The sequence below is a fragment of the Bombina bombina genome, chromosome 1, assembly GCF_027579735.1.
Source record: "Bombina bombina isolate aBomBom1 chromosome 1, aBomBom1.pri, whole genome shotgun sequence".
NCBI classification, from domain to species: Eukaryota; Metazoa; Chordata; class Amphibia; order Anura; family Bombinatoridae; genus Bombina; species Bombina bombina.
In genome coordinates, this window is record NC_069499.1 from 1136572122 (window position 1) to 1136588943 (window position 16822).

At 41.2% G+C, this 16822-nt stretch overlaps 1 protein-coding gene across 2 annotated transcripts in view; it reads right to left on the reverse strand.

The window, feature by feature from the left end:
* Window positions 1-16822, reverse strand: part of ACLY (ATP citrate lyase) — a 179777-nt gene that overhangs the window by 105696 nt on the left and 57259 nt on the right. For both annotated transcript variants that reach the window (XM_053698912.1, XM_053698904.1), the window contains exons 8-13: window positions 14179-14297; window positions 13755-13891; window positions 9182-9243; window positions 8965-9082; window positions 569-723; window positions 264-354 (exon numbers count right to left, since the gene is read on the reverse strand). In XM_053698912.1, coding sequence (XP_053554887.1) covers window positions 264-354; window positions 569-723; window positions 8965-9082; window positions 9182-9243; window positions 13755-13891; window positions 14179-14297 — 682 coding nt within the window. The remainder of the gene's footprint in view (window positions 1-263; window positions 355-568; window positions 724-8964; window positions 9083-9181; window positions 9244-13754; window positions 13892-14178; window positions 14298-16822) is intronic.

Here is a 16822-nt window from a genome sequence, read left to right on the forward strand (position 1 = left end):
GCTGCAATAAGAACCAAAAACATACTACTTGTTAATCGTAATTTTCTTTAAAAACAAAAATGTAAACAAAAATACAATTATATCAGACTTCATTAATGATTCTCCAAAATCAACCAAGCGTCATACAAGAGAGATAAAACATGACATTTTGTATGGCAAAATCAATGCAACATATCTAATCTTAAAATATTTGTTATGTAAAACAAATATCTTTAATAAACTAAGGGTTCTGTGATATATTAAGAAAGCTGAAATTTAATTACCATTGGGTATTGCTGGCTTAGACTTCTTAGCTGGAGTTATGTCCTCAGGTCTTGATTCTGAGAAAGACGCAGTTCGGCTGGGAGCTGGCGTCTGGGAAAAGATATTTAAAAAAAATTAAATAAAGTCTACTAGTCTTTCACCAATAACCTGCAGACTCATATTTAGCAAAGCAGACAACAACTTCATCTTTAACAATACTTTGGTCCAGGACACACCGTTCTGCAAATTAGTTTCAATCTGCCTAACGCTTTACAAACAAAAGGATTAAGGGAAATGAAAATGGCACAAGCAAGAAAAGACTTACTGAGGAGCTGCCGCTGGCATTCAGCAGAAAGTTGGCAGTATGGGCTGCAGTAGGGGGCTGGTTGGGGATAGGCCTATGGCCTAAAGCCATGCCGACTATAGCAGTCATGTGGGTTTCTGTGCCAAACACATGGATGGGAATTCCAGTGGTTTTTCCTTAAAAAAAATAATAAAAACACATGTTAAATAAAAGTAAAGAGCAGCAATGAAAAATCTAAATGTTTCTACAAAGTAATGTTGTGTAAATAATAGACTAGAGCCATACAGATTTCACAGTTGTATTTGCTTATATAATAACCAAAAAGGAAGCTTCCCATACTTGCATCTCTAATTTTATTGCAAGCCATGTCAGATTTCTTAAGAATATGCTCTTAAAAATAGGAAACAAAGTCTGGTGTTTGATTTTAAAATTATTGAAATTAAGAATGTGTAGAGAGATGTACTGGGGAACAATAAAGATGCTTTAAAAGGATACCCTGGACTAAACATAAGATTCTCTATTACATTACAGCATCTAGGTTTTTAAATAATTCACTTGCTTTACTATGATTTAATCTCATGAAACAGCCCCATTCTACTCCAGATGAGAATATTAACAGTGATTGGACAATACACATGTCAGCCTGATTCTAATTTGCTCACCAGCTGTATTCTCATCTCAACCATTCCAGGGTTTTAATACATAGATAACGTTTATTTATTTTACATAAACCGCTTGAACGAAACAGCAATTTTTATTTTTACACTAAAATATCTATTTAAAATACGTTCATGCCATTAAGTGATATCTTGAAAAAGACATTCTTGAAATATATTAATGTTGAATCTAATTAATTTAACAACAGGCAAGAAATGCTTGACTCAGCACATTGTGTTCACAAATAGAAGAAAGCTTTAGACGCCATCTGATCCCTGACTTACATTATTCAGAATGAAACCTAACAATTATCCCAGGCAAGCTAACAAATTTACTTCATATGCTTTTAACATACATAATGCAATCACAATAAATACATCTTATATAATAATTTGTTATTGCTGTCATTTTTAAGAGGTCTACTTAATTTTCTCAAAGATACTGAATATTTATTAAGTGATAGGTTCTTTGTCCTAAAGCAAGAAATACTCTTCATGATATTTGCTGTACAGTTCTGATGCTCTGCTTGTTGGGGATTCCATTGAACAAAACATGGTTATTATACCTAGCTATCATACTCAGATATATGAAGTTTGCCAGGCATTGATGAGATTGTACTTTGCTTTACTGAAGACATAAGGATACACAATACAACATATTCAAACCCTGAAGTTCTAGGAGATCCAGTAAGCATTATGTCCTTGTGGAAACATATACAGGACAAGCATCACCCAATAAGCAGCGTAACCTAGCTCTGATAACTTAAGTAATTTGCATTACTCTGCTGCACATCACTCATTTCAATGGAGCACAATCCATACTCCAAGCTTAGGGATGCAAAACGAGTCAGCCTCCTGTGCTAAGAAGATACAATTTTATGAATTTACTTGGTGAACCAGAAAGTGAATAAAAACATAATTTATGCTTACCTGATAAATTTATTTCTCTTGTGGTGTATCCAGTCCACGGATCATCCATTACTTGTGGGATATTCTCCTTCCCAACAGGAAGTTGCAAGAGGATCACCCACAGCAGAGCTGCTATATAGCTCCTCCCCTCACTGCCATATCCAGTCATTCGACCGAAACAAGACGAGAAAGGAGAAACCATAGGGTGCAGTGGTGACTGTAGTTTAATTAAAATTTAGACCTGCCTTAAAAAGGACAGGGCGGGCCGTGGACTGGATACACTACAAGAGAAATAAATTTATCAGGTAAGCATAAATTATGTTTTCTCTTGTTAAGTGTAGTCAGTCCACGGATCATCCATTACTTGTGGGATACCAATACCAAAGCTAAAGTACACGGATGATGGGAGGGACAAGGCAGGAACTTAAACGGAAGGAACCACTGCCTGTAGAACCTTTCTCCCAAAAACAGCCTCCGAAGAAGCAAAAGTGTCAAATTTGTAAAATTATGAAAAGGTGTGAAGCGAAAAGTTGCTGCCTTGCAAATCTGTTCAACAGAGGCCTCATTTTTAAAGGCCCAGGTGGAAGCCACAGCTCTAGTAGAATGAGCTGTAATCCTTTCAGGGGGCTGCTGTCCAGCAGTCTCATAGGCTAAGCGTATTATGCTCCGAAGCCAAAAGGAGAGAGAGGTTGTCGAAGCTTTTTGACCTCTCCTCTGTCCAGAGTAAACGACAAACAGGGCAGATGTTTGACGAAAATCTTTAGTAGCCTGTAAGTAAAACTTCAAGGCACGGACTACGTCCAGATTATGCAAAAGACGTTCCTTCTTTGAAGAAGGATTAGGACACAATGATGGAACAACAATCTCTTGATTGATATTCCTGTTAGAAACCACCTTAGGTAAAAACCCAGGTTTGGTACGCAGAACTAACTTGTCTGAGTTATCTGCCTTACATTGTGATTCTCCTTATCTGATTTTTCATTCAGAGACTCTTCGAGCCGAGGAAATAGCCATCAAAAACAGAACTTTCCAAGATAAAAGTTTAATATCAATGGAATGAAGGGGTTCAAACGGAACTCCCTGAAGAACTTTAAGAACCAAGTTTAAGCTCCACGGGGGAGCAACAGTTTTAAACACAGGCTTAATCCTAACCAAAGCCTGACAAAATGCCTGGACGTCTGGAACTTCTGCCAGACGCTTGTGCAAAAGAATAGACAGAACAGAGATCTGTCCTTTTAAAGAACTAGCTGATAAGCCTTTGTCCAAACCCTCTTGGAGAAAGGACAATATCCTAGGAATCCTAACCTTACTCCATGAGTAACTTTTGGATTCACACCAATAAAGATATTTACGCCATATCTTATGGTAGATTTTCCTGGTGACAGGCTTCCGAGCCTGTATTAAGGTATCAATGACTGACTCGGAGATAGAATCAAGCGTTCAATCTCCATGCAGTTAGTCTCAGAGAAATTAGATTTGGATGATTGAAAGGACCTTGTATTAGAAGGTCCTGCCTCGGAGGCAGAGTCCATGGTGGAAGAGATGACATGTCCACTAGGTCTGCATACCAGGCCCTGCGTGGCCACGCAGGCGCCATCAGAATCACCGATGCTCTCTCCTGTTAGATTTTGGCAATCAGTCGAGGGAGCAGAGGAAACGGTGGAAACACATAGGCCAGGTTGAAGAACCAAGGAGCTGCTAGAGCATCTATCAGCGTTGCTCCCGGGTCCCTGGACCTGGATCCGTAACAAGGAAGCTTGGCGTTCTGGCGAGACGCCATGAGATCCAGTTCTGGTTTGCCCCAACGATGGACCAGTTGAGCAAACACCTCCGGATGGAGTTCCCACTCCCCCGGATGAAAAGTCTGACGACTTAGAAAATCCGCCTCCCAGTTCTCTACGCCTGGGATGTGGATCGCTGACAGGTGGCAAGAGTGAGACTCTGCCCAGCGAATTATCTTTGAGACTTCTAACATCGCTAGGGAACTCTTGGTTCCCCCTTGATGGTTGATGTAAGCCACAGTCGTGATGTTGTCCGACTGAAATCTGATGAACCTCAGTGTTGCTAACTGAGGCCAAGCTAGAAGAGCATTGATTATTGCTCTTAACTCCAGAATATTTATTGGGAGGAGTTTCTCCTCCTGAGTCCACGATCCCTGAGCCTTCAGGGAGTTCCAGACTGCGCCCCAACCTAGAAGGCTGGCATCTGTTGTTACAATCGTCCAATCTGGCCTGCGAAAGGACATACCCTTGGACAGATGGACCAGAGAAAGCCACCAGAGAAGAGAATCTCTGGTCTCTTGATCCAGATTTAGTAGAGGGGACAAATCTGAGTAATCCCCATTCCACTGACTTAGCATGCATAATTTCAGCGGTCTGAGATGCAGGCACGCAAATGGCACTATGTCCATTGCCGCTACCATTAAGCCGATTACTTCCATGCACTGAGCCACTGACGGGCGTGGAATGGAATGAAGGACACGGCAAGCATTTAGAAGTTTTGATAACCTGGACTCTGTCAGGTAAATTTTCATCTCTACAGAATCTATACGAGGCCCTAGGAAGGAGACTCTTGTGAGTGGTGATAGAGAACTCTTTTCCACGTTCACTTTCCACCCATGCGACCTCAGAAATGCCAGAACTATCTCTGTATGAGACTTGGCAATTTGAAAGCTTGACGCCTGTATCAGGATGTCGTCTAGATACGGAGCCACCGCTATGCCTCGCGGTCTTAGAACCGCCAGAAGTGAGCCCAGAACCTTTGTAAAAATTCTCGGGGCAGTGGCCAACCCGAACGGAAGAGCTACAAATTGGTAATGCCTGTCTAGAAAGGCAAACCTTAGGAACCGATGATGATCTTTGTGAATCGGTATGTGAAGGTAGGCATCCTTTAAGTCCACTGTGGTCATGTACTGACCCTCTTGGATCATGGGTAGGATGGTCCGAATAGTTTCCATTTTGAATGATGGAACTCTGAGGAATTTGTTTAAGATCTTTAGATCCAAGATTGGTCTGAAGGTTCCCTCTTTCTTGGGAACCACAAACAGATTTGAATAAAATCCCTGTCCTTGTTCCGTCCGCGGAACTGGATGGATCACTCCCATTACTAGGAGGTCTTGCACACAGCTTAGGAATGCCTCTTTCTTTATCTGGTTTGCTGATAACCTTGAAAGATGAAATCTCCCTTGTGGAGGAGAAGCTTTGAAGTCCAGAAGATATCCCTGAGATATGATCTCCAACGCCCAGGGATCCTGAACATCTCTTGCCCACGCCTGGGCGAAGAGAGAAAGTCTGCCCCCCACTAGATATGTTTCCGGATAGGGGGCCGTTCCTTCATGCTGTCTTGGGGGCAGCAGCAGGCTTTCTGGCCTGCTTGCCCTTGTTCCAGGACTGGTTAGGTTTCCAGGCCTGTCTGGAATGAGCAACAGTTTCCTCTTGTTTTGAAGCAGAGGAAGTTGATGCTGCTCCTGCCTTGATATTTCGAAAGGCACGAAAATTAGACTGTTTGGCCTTTGATTTGGCCCTGTCCTGAGGAAGGGTATGACCCTTGCCTCCAGTAATGTCAGCAATAATTTCCTTCAAGCCAGGCTCGAATAAGGTCTGCCCCTTGAAAGGAATGTTGAGTAATTTAGACTTTGAAGTCACGTCAGCTGACTAGGATTTAAGCCATAGCGCCCTACGCGCCTGGATGGCGATTCCGGAATTCTTAGCCGTTAGTTTAGTCAAATGAACAATGGCATCAGAAACAAATGAGTTAGCTAGCTTAAGCGTTCTAAGCTTGTCAATAATTTCATTCAATGGAGCTGTCTGGATGGCTTCTTCCAGGGCCTCAAACCAGAATGCCGCCGAAGCAGTGACAGGCGCAATGCATGCAAGGGGCTGTAAAATAAAACCTTGTTGAATAAACATTTTCTTAAGGTAACCCTCCAATTTTTTATCCATTGGATCTGAAAAAGCACAACTGTCCTCAACCAGGATAGTGGTACGCTATGCTAAAGTAGAAACTGCTCCCTCAACCTTAGGGACCGTCTGCCATAAGTCCCGTGTAGTGGCGTCTATTAGAAACCTTTTTCTAAATATAGGGAGGTGGGGAAAAGGGCACACCAGGTCTATCCCACTCCTTGCTAATAATTTCTGTAAGCCTTTTAGGTATAGGGAAAACGTCAGTACACACCGGCACCGCATAGTATCTATCCAGCCTACACAATTTCTCTGGAATACAGTCATTCAGAGCAGCTAATACCTCCACAAGCAATACACGGAGGTTCTCAAGCTTAAATTTAAAATTAGAAATCTCTGAATCAGGTTTCCCCGAGTCAGAGATGTCACCCACAGACTGAAGCTCTCCGTCCTCATGTTCTGCATACTGTGACGCAGTATCAGACATGGCTCTAACAGCATTTGCGCGCTCTGTATCTCTCCTAACCCCAGAGCTATCGCGCTTGCCTCTTAATTCAGGCAATCTAGATAATACCTCTGACAGGGTATTATTCATGATTGCAGCCATGTCCTGCAAGGTAATCGCTATGGGCGTCCCTGATGTAATTGGCGCCATATTAGCGTGCGTCCCCTGAGCGGGAGGCGAAGGGGCTGACAGGTGGGGAGAGTTAGTCGGCATAACTTCCCCCTCGACAGAACCCTCTGGTGATAATTCTTTTATAGATAAAGACTGATCTTTACTGTTTAAGGTGAAATCAATACATTTAGTACACATTCTCCTATGGGGCTCCACCATGGCTTTCAAACATAATGAACAAGTTGTTTCCTCTGTGTCAGACATGTTTAAACAGACTAGCAATGAGACTAGCAAGCTTGGAAAACACTTTAAAACAAGTTTACAAGCAATATAAAAAACGTTACTGCGCCTTTAAGAAACACAAATTTTCCCAAATTTTGAAATAACAGTGAAAAAATGCAGTTACACTAACGAAATTTTTACAGTGTATGTAATAAGTTAGCAGAGCATTGCACCCACTTGCAAATGGATGATTAACCCCTTAATACCAAAAACGGAATAACAAATGACAAAAACGTTTTTTAAACAGTCACAACAACTGCCACAGCTCTACTGTGGCTTTTTACCTCCCTCAATACGACTTTTGAAGCCTTTTGAGCCCTTCAGAGAAGTCCTGGACCATGCAGGAAGAAGCTGGATGTCTGTGTCTGTAATTTTTGCTGTGCAAAAAAACGCCAAAATAGGCCCCTCCCACTCATATTAAAACAGTGGGAAGCCTCAGGGAACTGTTTCTAGGCAAAATTCAAGCCAGCCATGTGGAAAAAACTAGGCCCCAATAAGTTTTATCACCAAACATATGTAAAAAACGATTAAACATGCCAGCAAACGTTTTAAAATACACTTTTATAAGAGTATGTATCTTTATTAATAAGCCTGATACCAGTCGCTATCACTGCATTTAAGGCTTTACTTACATTACTTCGTATCAGCAGCATTTTCTAGCAAATTCCATCCCTAGAAAAATATTTTAACTGCACATACCTTATTACAGGAAAACCTGCACGCTATTCCCCCTCTGAAGTTACCTCACTCCTCAGAATATGTGAGAACAGCAAAGGATCTTAGTTACTTCTGCTAAGATCATAGAAAACGCAGGCAGATTCTTCTTCTAAATACTGCCTGAGATAAACAGTACACTCCGGTACCATTTAAAAATAACAAACTTTTGATTGAAGAAATAAACTAAGTATAAAACACCACAGTCCTCTTACGACCTCCATCTTAGTTGAGAGTTGCAAGAGAATGACTGGATATGGCAGTGAGGGGAGGAGCTATATAGCAGCTCTGCTGTGGGTGATCCTCTTGCAACTTCCTGTTGGGAAGGAGAATATCCCACAAGTAATGGATGATCCGTGGACTGGATACACTTAAGAGAAAAGGGATTTAAGTGCAAAAATCAAATTTTCTTTTATATTATTTGCAACAGCATTTTACACAGAAAAATATTCTAGACATTTAATTCTATACCAAAGCAAATGTGAATATGAGGGTGGTCAGATAAGTACAGCAACAAGTTGGACCATAGTCACCCTAAGACACAGGATAAAAATACTATCTAGAAGAAACACACAATAAAACTTTCTCTCTTAAAGGCAGTCATATGAAATAACACAAGTTGGTGAAGATATGCAACATGGACCCAGTGGTCACTTTATATGCAGCCTGCTTTGAGGCCTCACTTGAGCGGCTGTGTGTATGGATCCTTCCCCTCTGACTTGTATACTAGTCACAAGCAAACATGAACAGATCCTTCACCACCTCCTTGTATGCTAGACCAATGGCTGATCAAAACTAATGGCAAAACTGAACAATGATGTTCATAGCAGCAGATTACACCACTATTGGTAGGAACTTAGAAAATTTGTACAAAACCACCTTATAAATGTGAAAAACAGATCATGGGTTTTAAAGCTATGGCTACCAGGAACAGGGTGAGCAGTTTCAGTGAGAAGCAATGCTCAAAAGGAAAGGCTCAAATGAAACAATGGATTGCTTTAGGACAAGGCCAAGGTCCACTGATGGAATTTAGGGCTCCTAACAAGGGTGAAGCCAGTCCAGAGTCAGACTTAATATCTGGATGTCAAGACTAAAGAAGCAATTGTGCAGGGGAAATCAGGACCTTCAGATAACTTTTGGAAAGGCCCTCGTCATAACCTGCCTGAAAATAGCCAGAATCCAGACAAAAGCATGTGCACCACACTAGCACAGATTACCAGTTCTTAATCTAGAGAAATTTACAAGATTGTCCAATCCTTGTTCCTGATCCTAACTGTATACAAAGGGCAATTTATGGGAGTGTGTTAGAAATGAAGTAATTTTCTCACAACCTCTACTTACCCACTTCACCCATTACTCTGAGTCCCTCCTGATAATTTGGTCCTCCTCTCCTCACAAAGATGGTTACCTCATGTTCCTTCAAAGGGCCTTGGAAATCCTTGATGGCTCTCACAATACCCTATGGTACACAAACAAAATCAGTTATCTCAAACAGGCCCTTATTAATTCATTACTAAATCATTTTTTAAGAGTATCCACACATTGTGTCTCCTCTCACCTTGAAGGTTGCAGCCACGTTGGTAAAGTTGGCAATGCTGCCGCCAATTATGAGGATTTTACCTAGAGGAAAACAAAGTTTTGTGAATATATATATATAAAAGAATTGGGTGTAAGCATTGACAAAACACATTTTTTTATATGAATTTAAAAAAACCAAAAAACAAATGCTTTTCAAGTATAAAGTGCTCTGCATAAATCAAGGTCCTGTTTTAAAGGGCCATAATACCCAAATGTTTAAACACTTGAAAGTGATGCAGCATAGCTGTAAAAAGCTGACTAGAAAATATCTCCTGAACATCTCTATGTAAAAAAGAATGATATTTTACCTCAAAAGTTTCTCAGTAGCCACCTCCCATTGTAAAGTATTTCTAAGCAGCATATTAGTGCGTCTGTCCTGGGACAGCTTAGGGGATGAGCATCGTGCACTCTCATATTTCCCTATTCAGCTTACTATGAAATCTCATGAGAGTTAAGTCAAATCTCATGAGATCACAGTAAAAGAGTTCATGACCTCAGCACTGCTGATGCTGATTGGCTGCTGTTCATTTCTTCATTTTTTATTTTTTTTACCTGCAGCTGGGAGCAGCTGAGTATAACTTTTTACACAGAACTTACTCTGCTGAGCTGAGGAGATTGTGAGGTAAAATATCTTCCTTTTTTACATAGATATGCTCAGGTGACATTTTCCTGTCAGCTTTTTACAGTTATACTGCATCAGTTTCAAGTGATTTAGCATATGAGTATTATGTCCCTTTAAGAGGCACAAAAAAAAACATAAATTATGACTTACCAGATAATTTCCTTTCCTTCTGTATGGGAAGAGTACGCAGCTGCATTCCTTACTTGTGGGACATACTGAACCTGGCCACCAGGAGGAGGCAAAGACACTCTAGCCAAAGGCTTAAATACCTCCCCCACTTCCTCATAACCCTAGTCATTGTGCCGAGGGAACAAGGAACAGTAGGAGAAATATCAGGTTGAAAAGGGGGCCAGAAGAATAAACTTAAATTTAGGGGCGCCTATCTGAGAACACGGGCGGGAGCTGTGCACTTTTCCCATACAGAAAGAAAGATTATTATCTGGCAAGTCATAATTTATGTTTTCCTTCTTAATATGGGAAAAGTCCACAGCTGCATTCCTTATTTGTGGGAAACATATACCCAAGCTCTAGAGTACACAGAATGCTAACGAAAGGGAAAAAAGGGAGGTGGACCCTAATCTGAGGGCACCACAGCCTGCAAAACCCGTCTCCCGAAGGCTGCTTCAGCAGAAGCAAAAACATCAAACTTGTAACATTTGGTAAAAGTATGTAAGGAGGACCATGTAGTCGCCTTACAAATCTGATCCATAGAGCACTCATTTTTGAAGGCCCAAGAGGAAACCACTGCTCTCATAGAATGAGCCGTAATCCTCAGAGGAGGCTTATGTCCCGTTTAGCATAGAGTCAGCGGATGACACTCCTCAGCCAAAAAGATAAGGAAGTCGGAGAGGCCCCCTGACCCCTACGCTTCCCGGAAAGGAGAACAAACCGAGAAAGAAGTTTGTCTAAATTCCATCGTGGCCTGAAGATAGAACTTCAAGGCACAAACCACATCCAGAATTACGTTATAAACGTTCCTTCGACGAAGGAGGAGGATTAGGACATAAGAAAGGAACCACAATCTCTTGATTGATGTTGCAAATGGACACAACCTTAGGAAGAAAACCTAACTTGGTTCGTAGAACAGCCTTAGCATGGAAAGCCAGATAAGGAGGAACGCATTGCAAGGCAGCAATCACAGATACTCTGCGCGCAGAAGCAATAGCCAGTAGAAAAGGTACCTTCCAAAACAACAATTTATTGCCTACTTCATGCATAGGCTCCAACCGAGCCTGTTGCAAAACTTTAATGTGGGTGGTCAGATACGTACAGCAACAAGTAGGACCATAGTCACCCTAAGACACAGGATAAAAATACTATCTAGAAGAGAAACACAATAAAAACTTTCCCTCTTAAAGGCAGCCATATGAAATAACACAAGTTGGTGAAGATATGCAACATGGACCCAGTGGTCCTTTTATATGCAGCCTGCTTTGAGGCCTCACTTGAGCGGCTTTGTGTATGGATCCTTCCCCTCTGACTTGTATACTAGTCACAAGCAAACATGAACAGATCCTTCACCACTCCCTTGTATGCTAGTATGCACCAGAAGGTAGCTGCTCCGGAAACCGCGGCAACAGCCACCGCCGGTTGAAACAAATATCCCGTATGTTGAAACATCTTTCTTAACAGAGTTTCCATCTTTTATCCATGGGCTCTTTAAATTTAGCAAGGATGAAGATAGCGCCATCCCTTTTAGGGACGGAACCTCACAACTCCATTGAGAGTCCAGGACCGGGAACAAATTGTTAAAGGGAGAAGAGGGGAAAAAGGAATGCAATACTGTCCCATTCATTCTCAATAATGTTCACCATCTAACAGGAGCAGGGAAGGATAAAGTACCACCCTGTCCTCAAACTCTATCCAATTTAGGAATGAAAGGTTCATCAGGCAATTTGGCCTCTGGAACCTCAATTCGCCAAAAACTTCCCTTAGAAGAAAGCGCAAATTCCTAAAACTAAAGTCTGGTCCTCCGCAGCCGGAGGTTTAGAGGCAGCAGATTTCAACCCAGAATGTTCATAATCTGAAGTCCCAGAAAGAACTGCATCCTTGGATAACCCTATCAGTTAAATCCAATAAATTATCTGATGTACGCTGGGAAGGAGTGCAATATGCAACCTTTTCGGTATCGCTTAGCAGGGCGAGGTAAAGCATTAAGGCCACAGACACCGCCGGCAGTAACATCTGGTGAAAAAAATGCGCCCTCCAGATGGAGGATCAGCAATGCTACAGGAAACTGCATGTTTAGAGGGATAAGAATGTAGGGTACGCACCTCACTGGACGACAGCTCCTCAAAGGTGGACGGCTCAGTGGTATCAAACATGTTTGCTATTATCACATTATCAAGGCATATGGAACATAATTGAGAGGGCGGATCTAAGGCCTCCTCACAATATAAACAGGAATTACTCTTCAGGAATAGAGGAAGTACCCTCTAAAGTAACAGAATCCCCCATCGCTAGTGCAATAACCGGAGAACTATAGAAATAAAACAATCTTATTTTATTCCAAAAACAGCACCTTAAAGGGACACTGTACCCACATTAAAGGGACACTTTTATGATTCAGATAGAGCAGGCAATTTTAAGTAACTTTCTAATTTACTCCTATTATCAATTTTTCTTCATTCTCTTTGCATGTTTAATTGAAATGCAAAAATGTAAGTTTAGATGCCGGCCCATTTTTGGTGAACAACCTGGATTGTTCTTGCTGATTGGTGGATAAATTCATCCACCAATAAAAAAGTGCTGTCCAGAGTACTCAACCAAAAAAAAGCTTAGATGCCTTCTTTTTCAAATACAGATAGCAAGAGAACGAAGAAAATTAATAGGAGTAAATTAGAAAAATGCTTAAAATTTCATGCTGTATCTGAATCACAAAAAAAAAAATTGGGTTCAGTGTCCCTGTAATACCCCAAAGGCTGGGGCACTCACCACCTCCTATGACCCAGACAGTACAGAGATTTATGACTCCTCTTTGATAGACACACGGTCAGGAAAGAGGGAATGAATCACATGGTGCACAATGTAAGACCGTCCCTGCTATAATAATAAGCGTGCCAAGCTTGTAAGCTGCACAGCTCTCAAAGTGAAACCTGTATATTCCTTAACAGCCTATGAGCCCGTAACATCTCACACATAAAAGAAGCATAAAATATAACATATAAGATTATTCCCCACTGTTCAATAATTTCCCTCAGGAGATATTAACCCTTGATTTTATACAGATAAAAGGAGCCACACTGTGACCCTGTCTTCTTGCGTTATCATACATGTATAAAATATGAAACAATCTTACCAGAGTCTATGCTGTGGAACAGTGACACGGTCCTTGAAGTTTGACAGATAGCAGCGTTGCTTCTGACATGGAGTTGAGTGAAGAAAGCAGGCAGCGAAACTCGTCAACGCTGATTGCTTATGGTGATTGATTAAGCTGATTGCTTATGGAGCTGTTAATATGAGTCGGGATGGTTTCGCAGAAAGACTCATCTTGCATCTCCAGACTCTAACTTTTATCCATGCTCTCACTGAGAGGCTGACAGGACTACTTAAAACTCCAGTCCCATCTCAAAGAGTACTACCCTCCATAAGAGACTACTCCGAAATCTTCTAACACTTCTCTGCCAACCTTCTGTGACGAAAGGCAAAGAATGACTGGGGTTATGAGGAAGTGGGGGAGGTATTTAAGCCTTTGGCTGGGGTGTCTTTGCCTCCTCCTGGTGGTCAGGTTCAGTATTTCCCACAAGTAAGGAATGCAGCTGTGGACTCTTCCCATATTAAGAAGGAATTAAAAGCTTATTGGTAACCATATTTATAGTAAGAATAATATCATGGAAGGTAATTCCTATATCTCGAAATCTCTCAGAGAACCAATTTAGTAGTTAGAGTATGTGAACACAGAGTATGAAGCTAAACACATTCGACTTCTTACCATCAAGGTGCTTTTCCCTGGTCATGAGGGACAGAATGGTCTTGGCATAATCATAGGTCTGCTGCTCACTGGGAGCTCCAGAATATTCTCCATAATTAGCCAGTTCATCCACTCCTCCGAGGTCACAAATGGTGTCACTAGTGATACATTGATCAGGGGTAAGTGGACTGATGATTGTAGTTGTTAAAAAGCATTAAAACATATACAAACTGCAGCACTTCACTATTAGTAAGAGCCAGGCTGGCATGCTTTAGCCCCTTGACTGCAAAAGATAGCAGCAGATTGTGCACCAATCAGTTTTAGTAATCTTTGGCAGCACAATAACTTGTAATAGTGACAAGTAAACCAGAAAACACAAACATTTAAAAACAGTCAACCAAATATATATAGGTTCCCTCAAGGAATATACACTTAATCTTTTCACCTGTAAACAACAGAGGCTCCACCTCCAGCGACCATAGTCCAAATTCTGCCCCGTGGGTTCAGAATAGTAAGTTTCAGACTGGCTCCGCTCTTGGCATCGAGGTCTGCGATGTAAGCCTCCTGTGAAGGTAAGAGAGATGTCAAAGAGAAGTGCAGAAGACAGCCAATGAGCTTAAGGTTCTTTTTAACTTATGGTGGGAAAGGGCTAGAAGATTATATAATCATTCGATGGACCATCTGGTTAACAGCAGGCAAACGATGGAATGGCCACCAATGCAGGTATAATGGCAAAAAAGGGCAAAACTATTTAAAAAGGCTAGACAGGTTTATAACGGATATTTTACATGGTCATTACAATTAAAAAGGTAATTCACCTCTACAACTTGTGCTTTTCACTGGAGTACATTCTGTGTACCTAAGAATGCTGCTGTTTACTTGACCCCGATTACTTAGATCAGTTAAAAAGCTCATTTACATCTGGCCTTTGATTACTCACATAAAATGAAACCAGGTTAACATTCTTAACATGTTTGCAAGGGGTGTATTACAGAATTACATGATTTCCAAAGCCATGTAAAATACTATTTTAAAAAACATTTTATTTTGTATGCAGATCAGGGGTTTTAATGAAATCCCCTATGGGTGTCAGAACGTGTAGCAGCATAGTATAGCTTTTAAATTATGAACAAATAAAGGTGATCATATTTTTTTTTAATTTACTTTAAAGGGAAACTAAAGTCAATAAAAAAAAAATTAAAAAAAAAAAAAAAAACTTCAAGATTTAGAAAGAGCATGCAGTTTTAAGACCCTTTCCAATTTACTTCTATTATCACATTTTGCACAATCTTTTTATGAGGCACACTTTCTGAGGCACCAGCTCACGGGGTATACATATATTTGTCTGTGATTGACTGATGTCTGTCACATGAAAAATACTGCTTATTTAAAATTCAAAGTAAGTGTTATTGCTTTGCTATTTGTTTTTCTTTTCATTATGCAATTCTACTGTGGTCCAAGTGAATATTTGTACCACACAAAAAAAGAAAATTTATGCTTACCTGATAAATTTGTTTCTTTTTAGACACAATGAGTCCACGGATTTCATCCTTACTTGTGGGATATTCACCTCCTGGTCAGCAAGAGGCGGCAAAGAGCACCACAGCAGAGCTGCTATATATAGCTCCTCCCTTCCCTCCCACTCCAGTCATTCGACCGAAGTTCGGAAGAGAACGGAAAAGCCAAGGTGCAGAGGTGTCTGAAGTTTACAAAAATTAATAACCCGTCTCAAAGAACAGGGCGGGCCGTGGACTCATCGTGTCTAAAAAGAAACAAATTTATCAGGTAAGCATAAATTGTCTTTTCTTTTTAATGACACGATGAGTCCACGGATTTCATCCTTACTTGTGGGATACAATACCAAAGCTAGAGTACGCGGATGAAAAGGGAGGGACAAGACAGGAAACCTAAACAGAAGGCTCCACTGCTTGGAGAACCTTTCTCCCAAAAACAGCCGAGGCAAAAGTATCAAATTCGTAAAATTTAGAAAAAGTGTAAAGAGAAGACCAAGTTGCAACCTTGCAAATCTGTTCTTCAGAAGCTTCATCTTTGAATGCCCATGAGGAAGCAACAGCCCTAGTGGAACGAGCCGTAACTCTCACTGGAGACTTCTGTCCAGCAGTCTCATATGAAAAACGTAAGATACTCTTCAGCCAAAAAGAAAGTAGCCATAGCTTTCTTTCCCTTGCGTTTTCCTGAGAAAACCACAAACAAAGAAGACTGACGACAGTCCTTAGTCGCCTGCAGGTAAAACTCTAAAGCACCGACCACATCCAAACTGAGCAGAAGTCTTTCCTTCTGAGAAAAAGGATTAGGACACAAGAAAAGAACAACAATCTCCCGATTAGAAACAACCTTAGGAAGAAATCCTAATTTAGTATGTAAAACTGCCTTATCTGAATGGATATAAGATAAGGAGACTCATATTGAAATGCCGAGAGCTCTGACACTCTCCGAGCAGAAGAAATAGCAACAAGAAATAAATCTACTGAAACCTGATAAACTGGACCGAGGCTAACTGAGGCCAGACGAACATGGTAAATCGCTTTCAGCTCCAGAATGTTTATAGGAAGAACAGACTTCTGGCTGAGTCCAAACCCCCTGAGTGAGCCCCAGACTGTTCCCCACCCTAGAAGGCTGGCATCTGTTGACACAATCACTCAAAATGGCCTGTGAAAACAGGTTCCCCCGGAAAGGCTGATCCAGAGACAACCACCATTGAAGAGAATCCTTTGTCTCCTGCTCCAGTAGTACTTGAGGAAACAAATCTGTACAATCTCCGATCCAGTGCCTGAGCATACTTAACTGCAAAGGTCTGAAATGGAACCAAGCAAACAGGATGAGATCCAAAGCTACCATCAGCCCATTATCTCCGTGCACTGAGCCGCTGAAGGCCGAAGAGTGGACTGAATGACTAGACAAGTATCGATAATCTCTGATCTCCAGACATCCGTCAGAAAAATCTCCATTGAAACGTAATCTATTATGTTTCCCAGAAAGATACCCTCGTGCATGAGACAAAGGAACTCTTTTCCAAATTTACCTTCCACCCGAGAAATCGCAGGAAGGATAACCCCATGTCCGTGAGA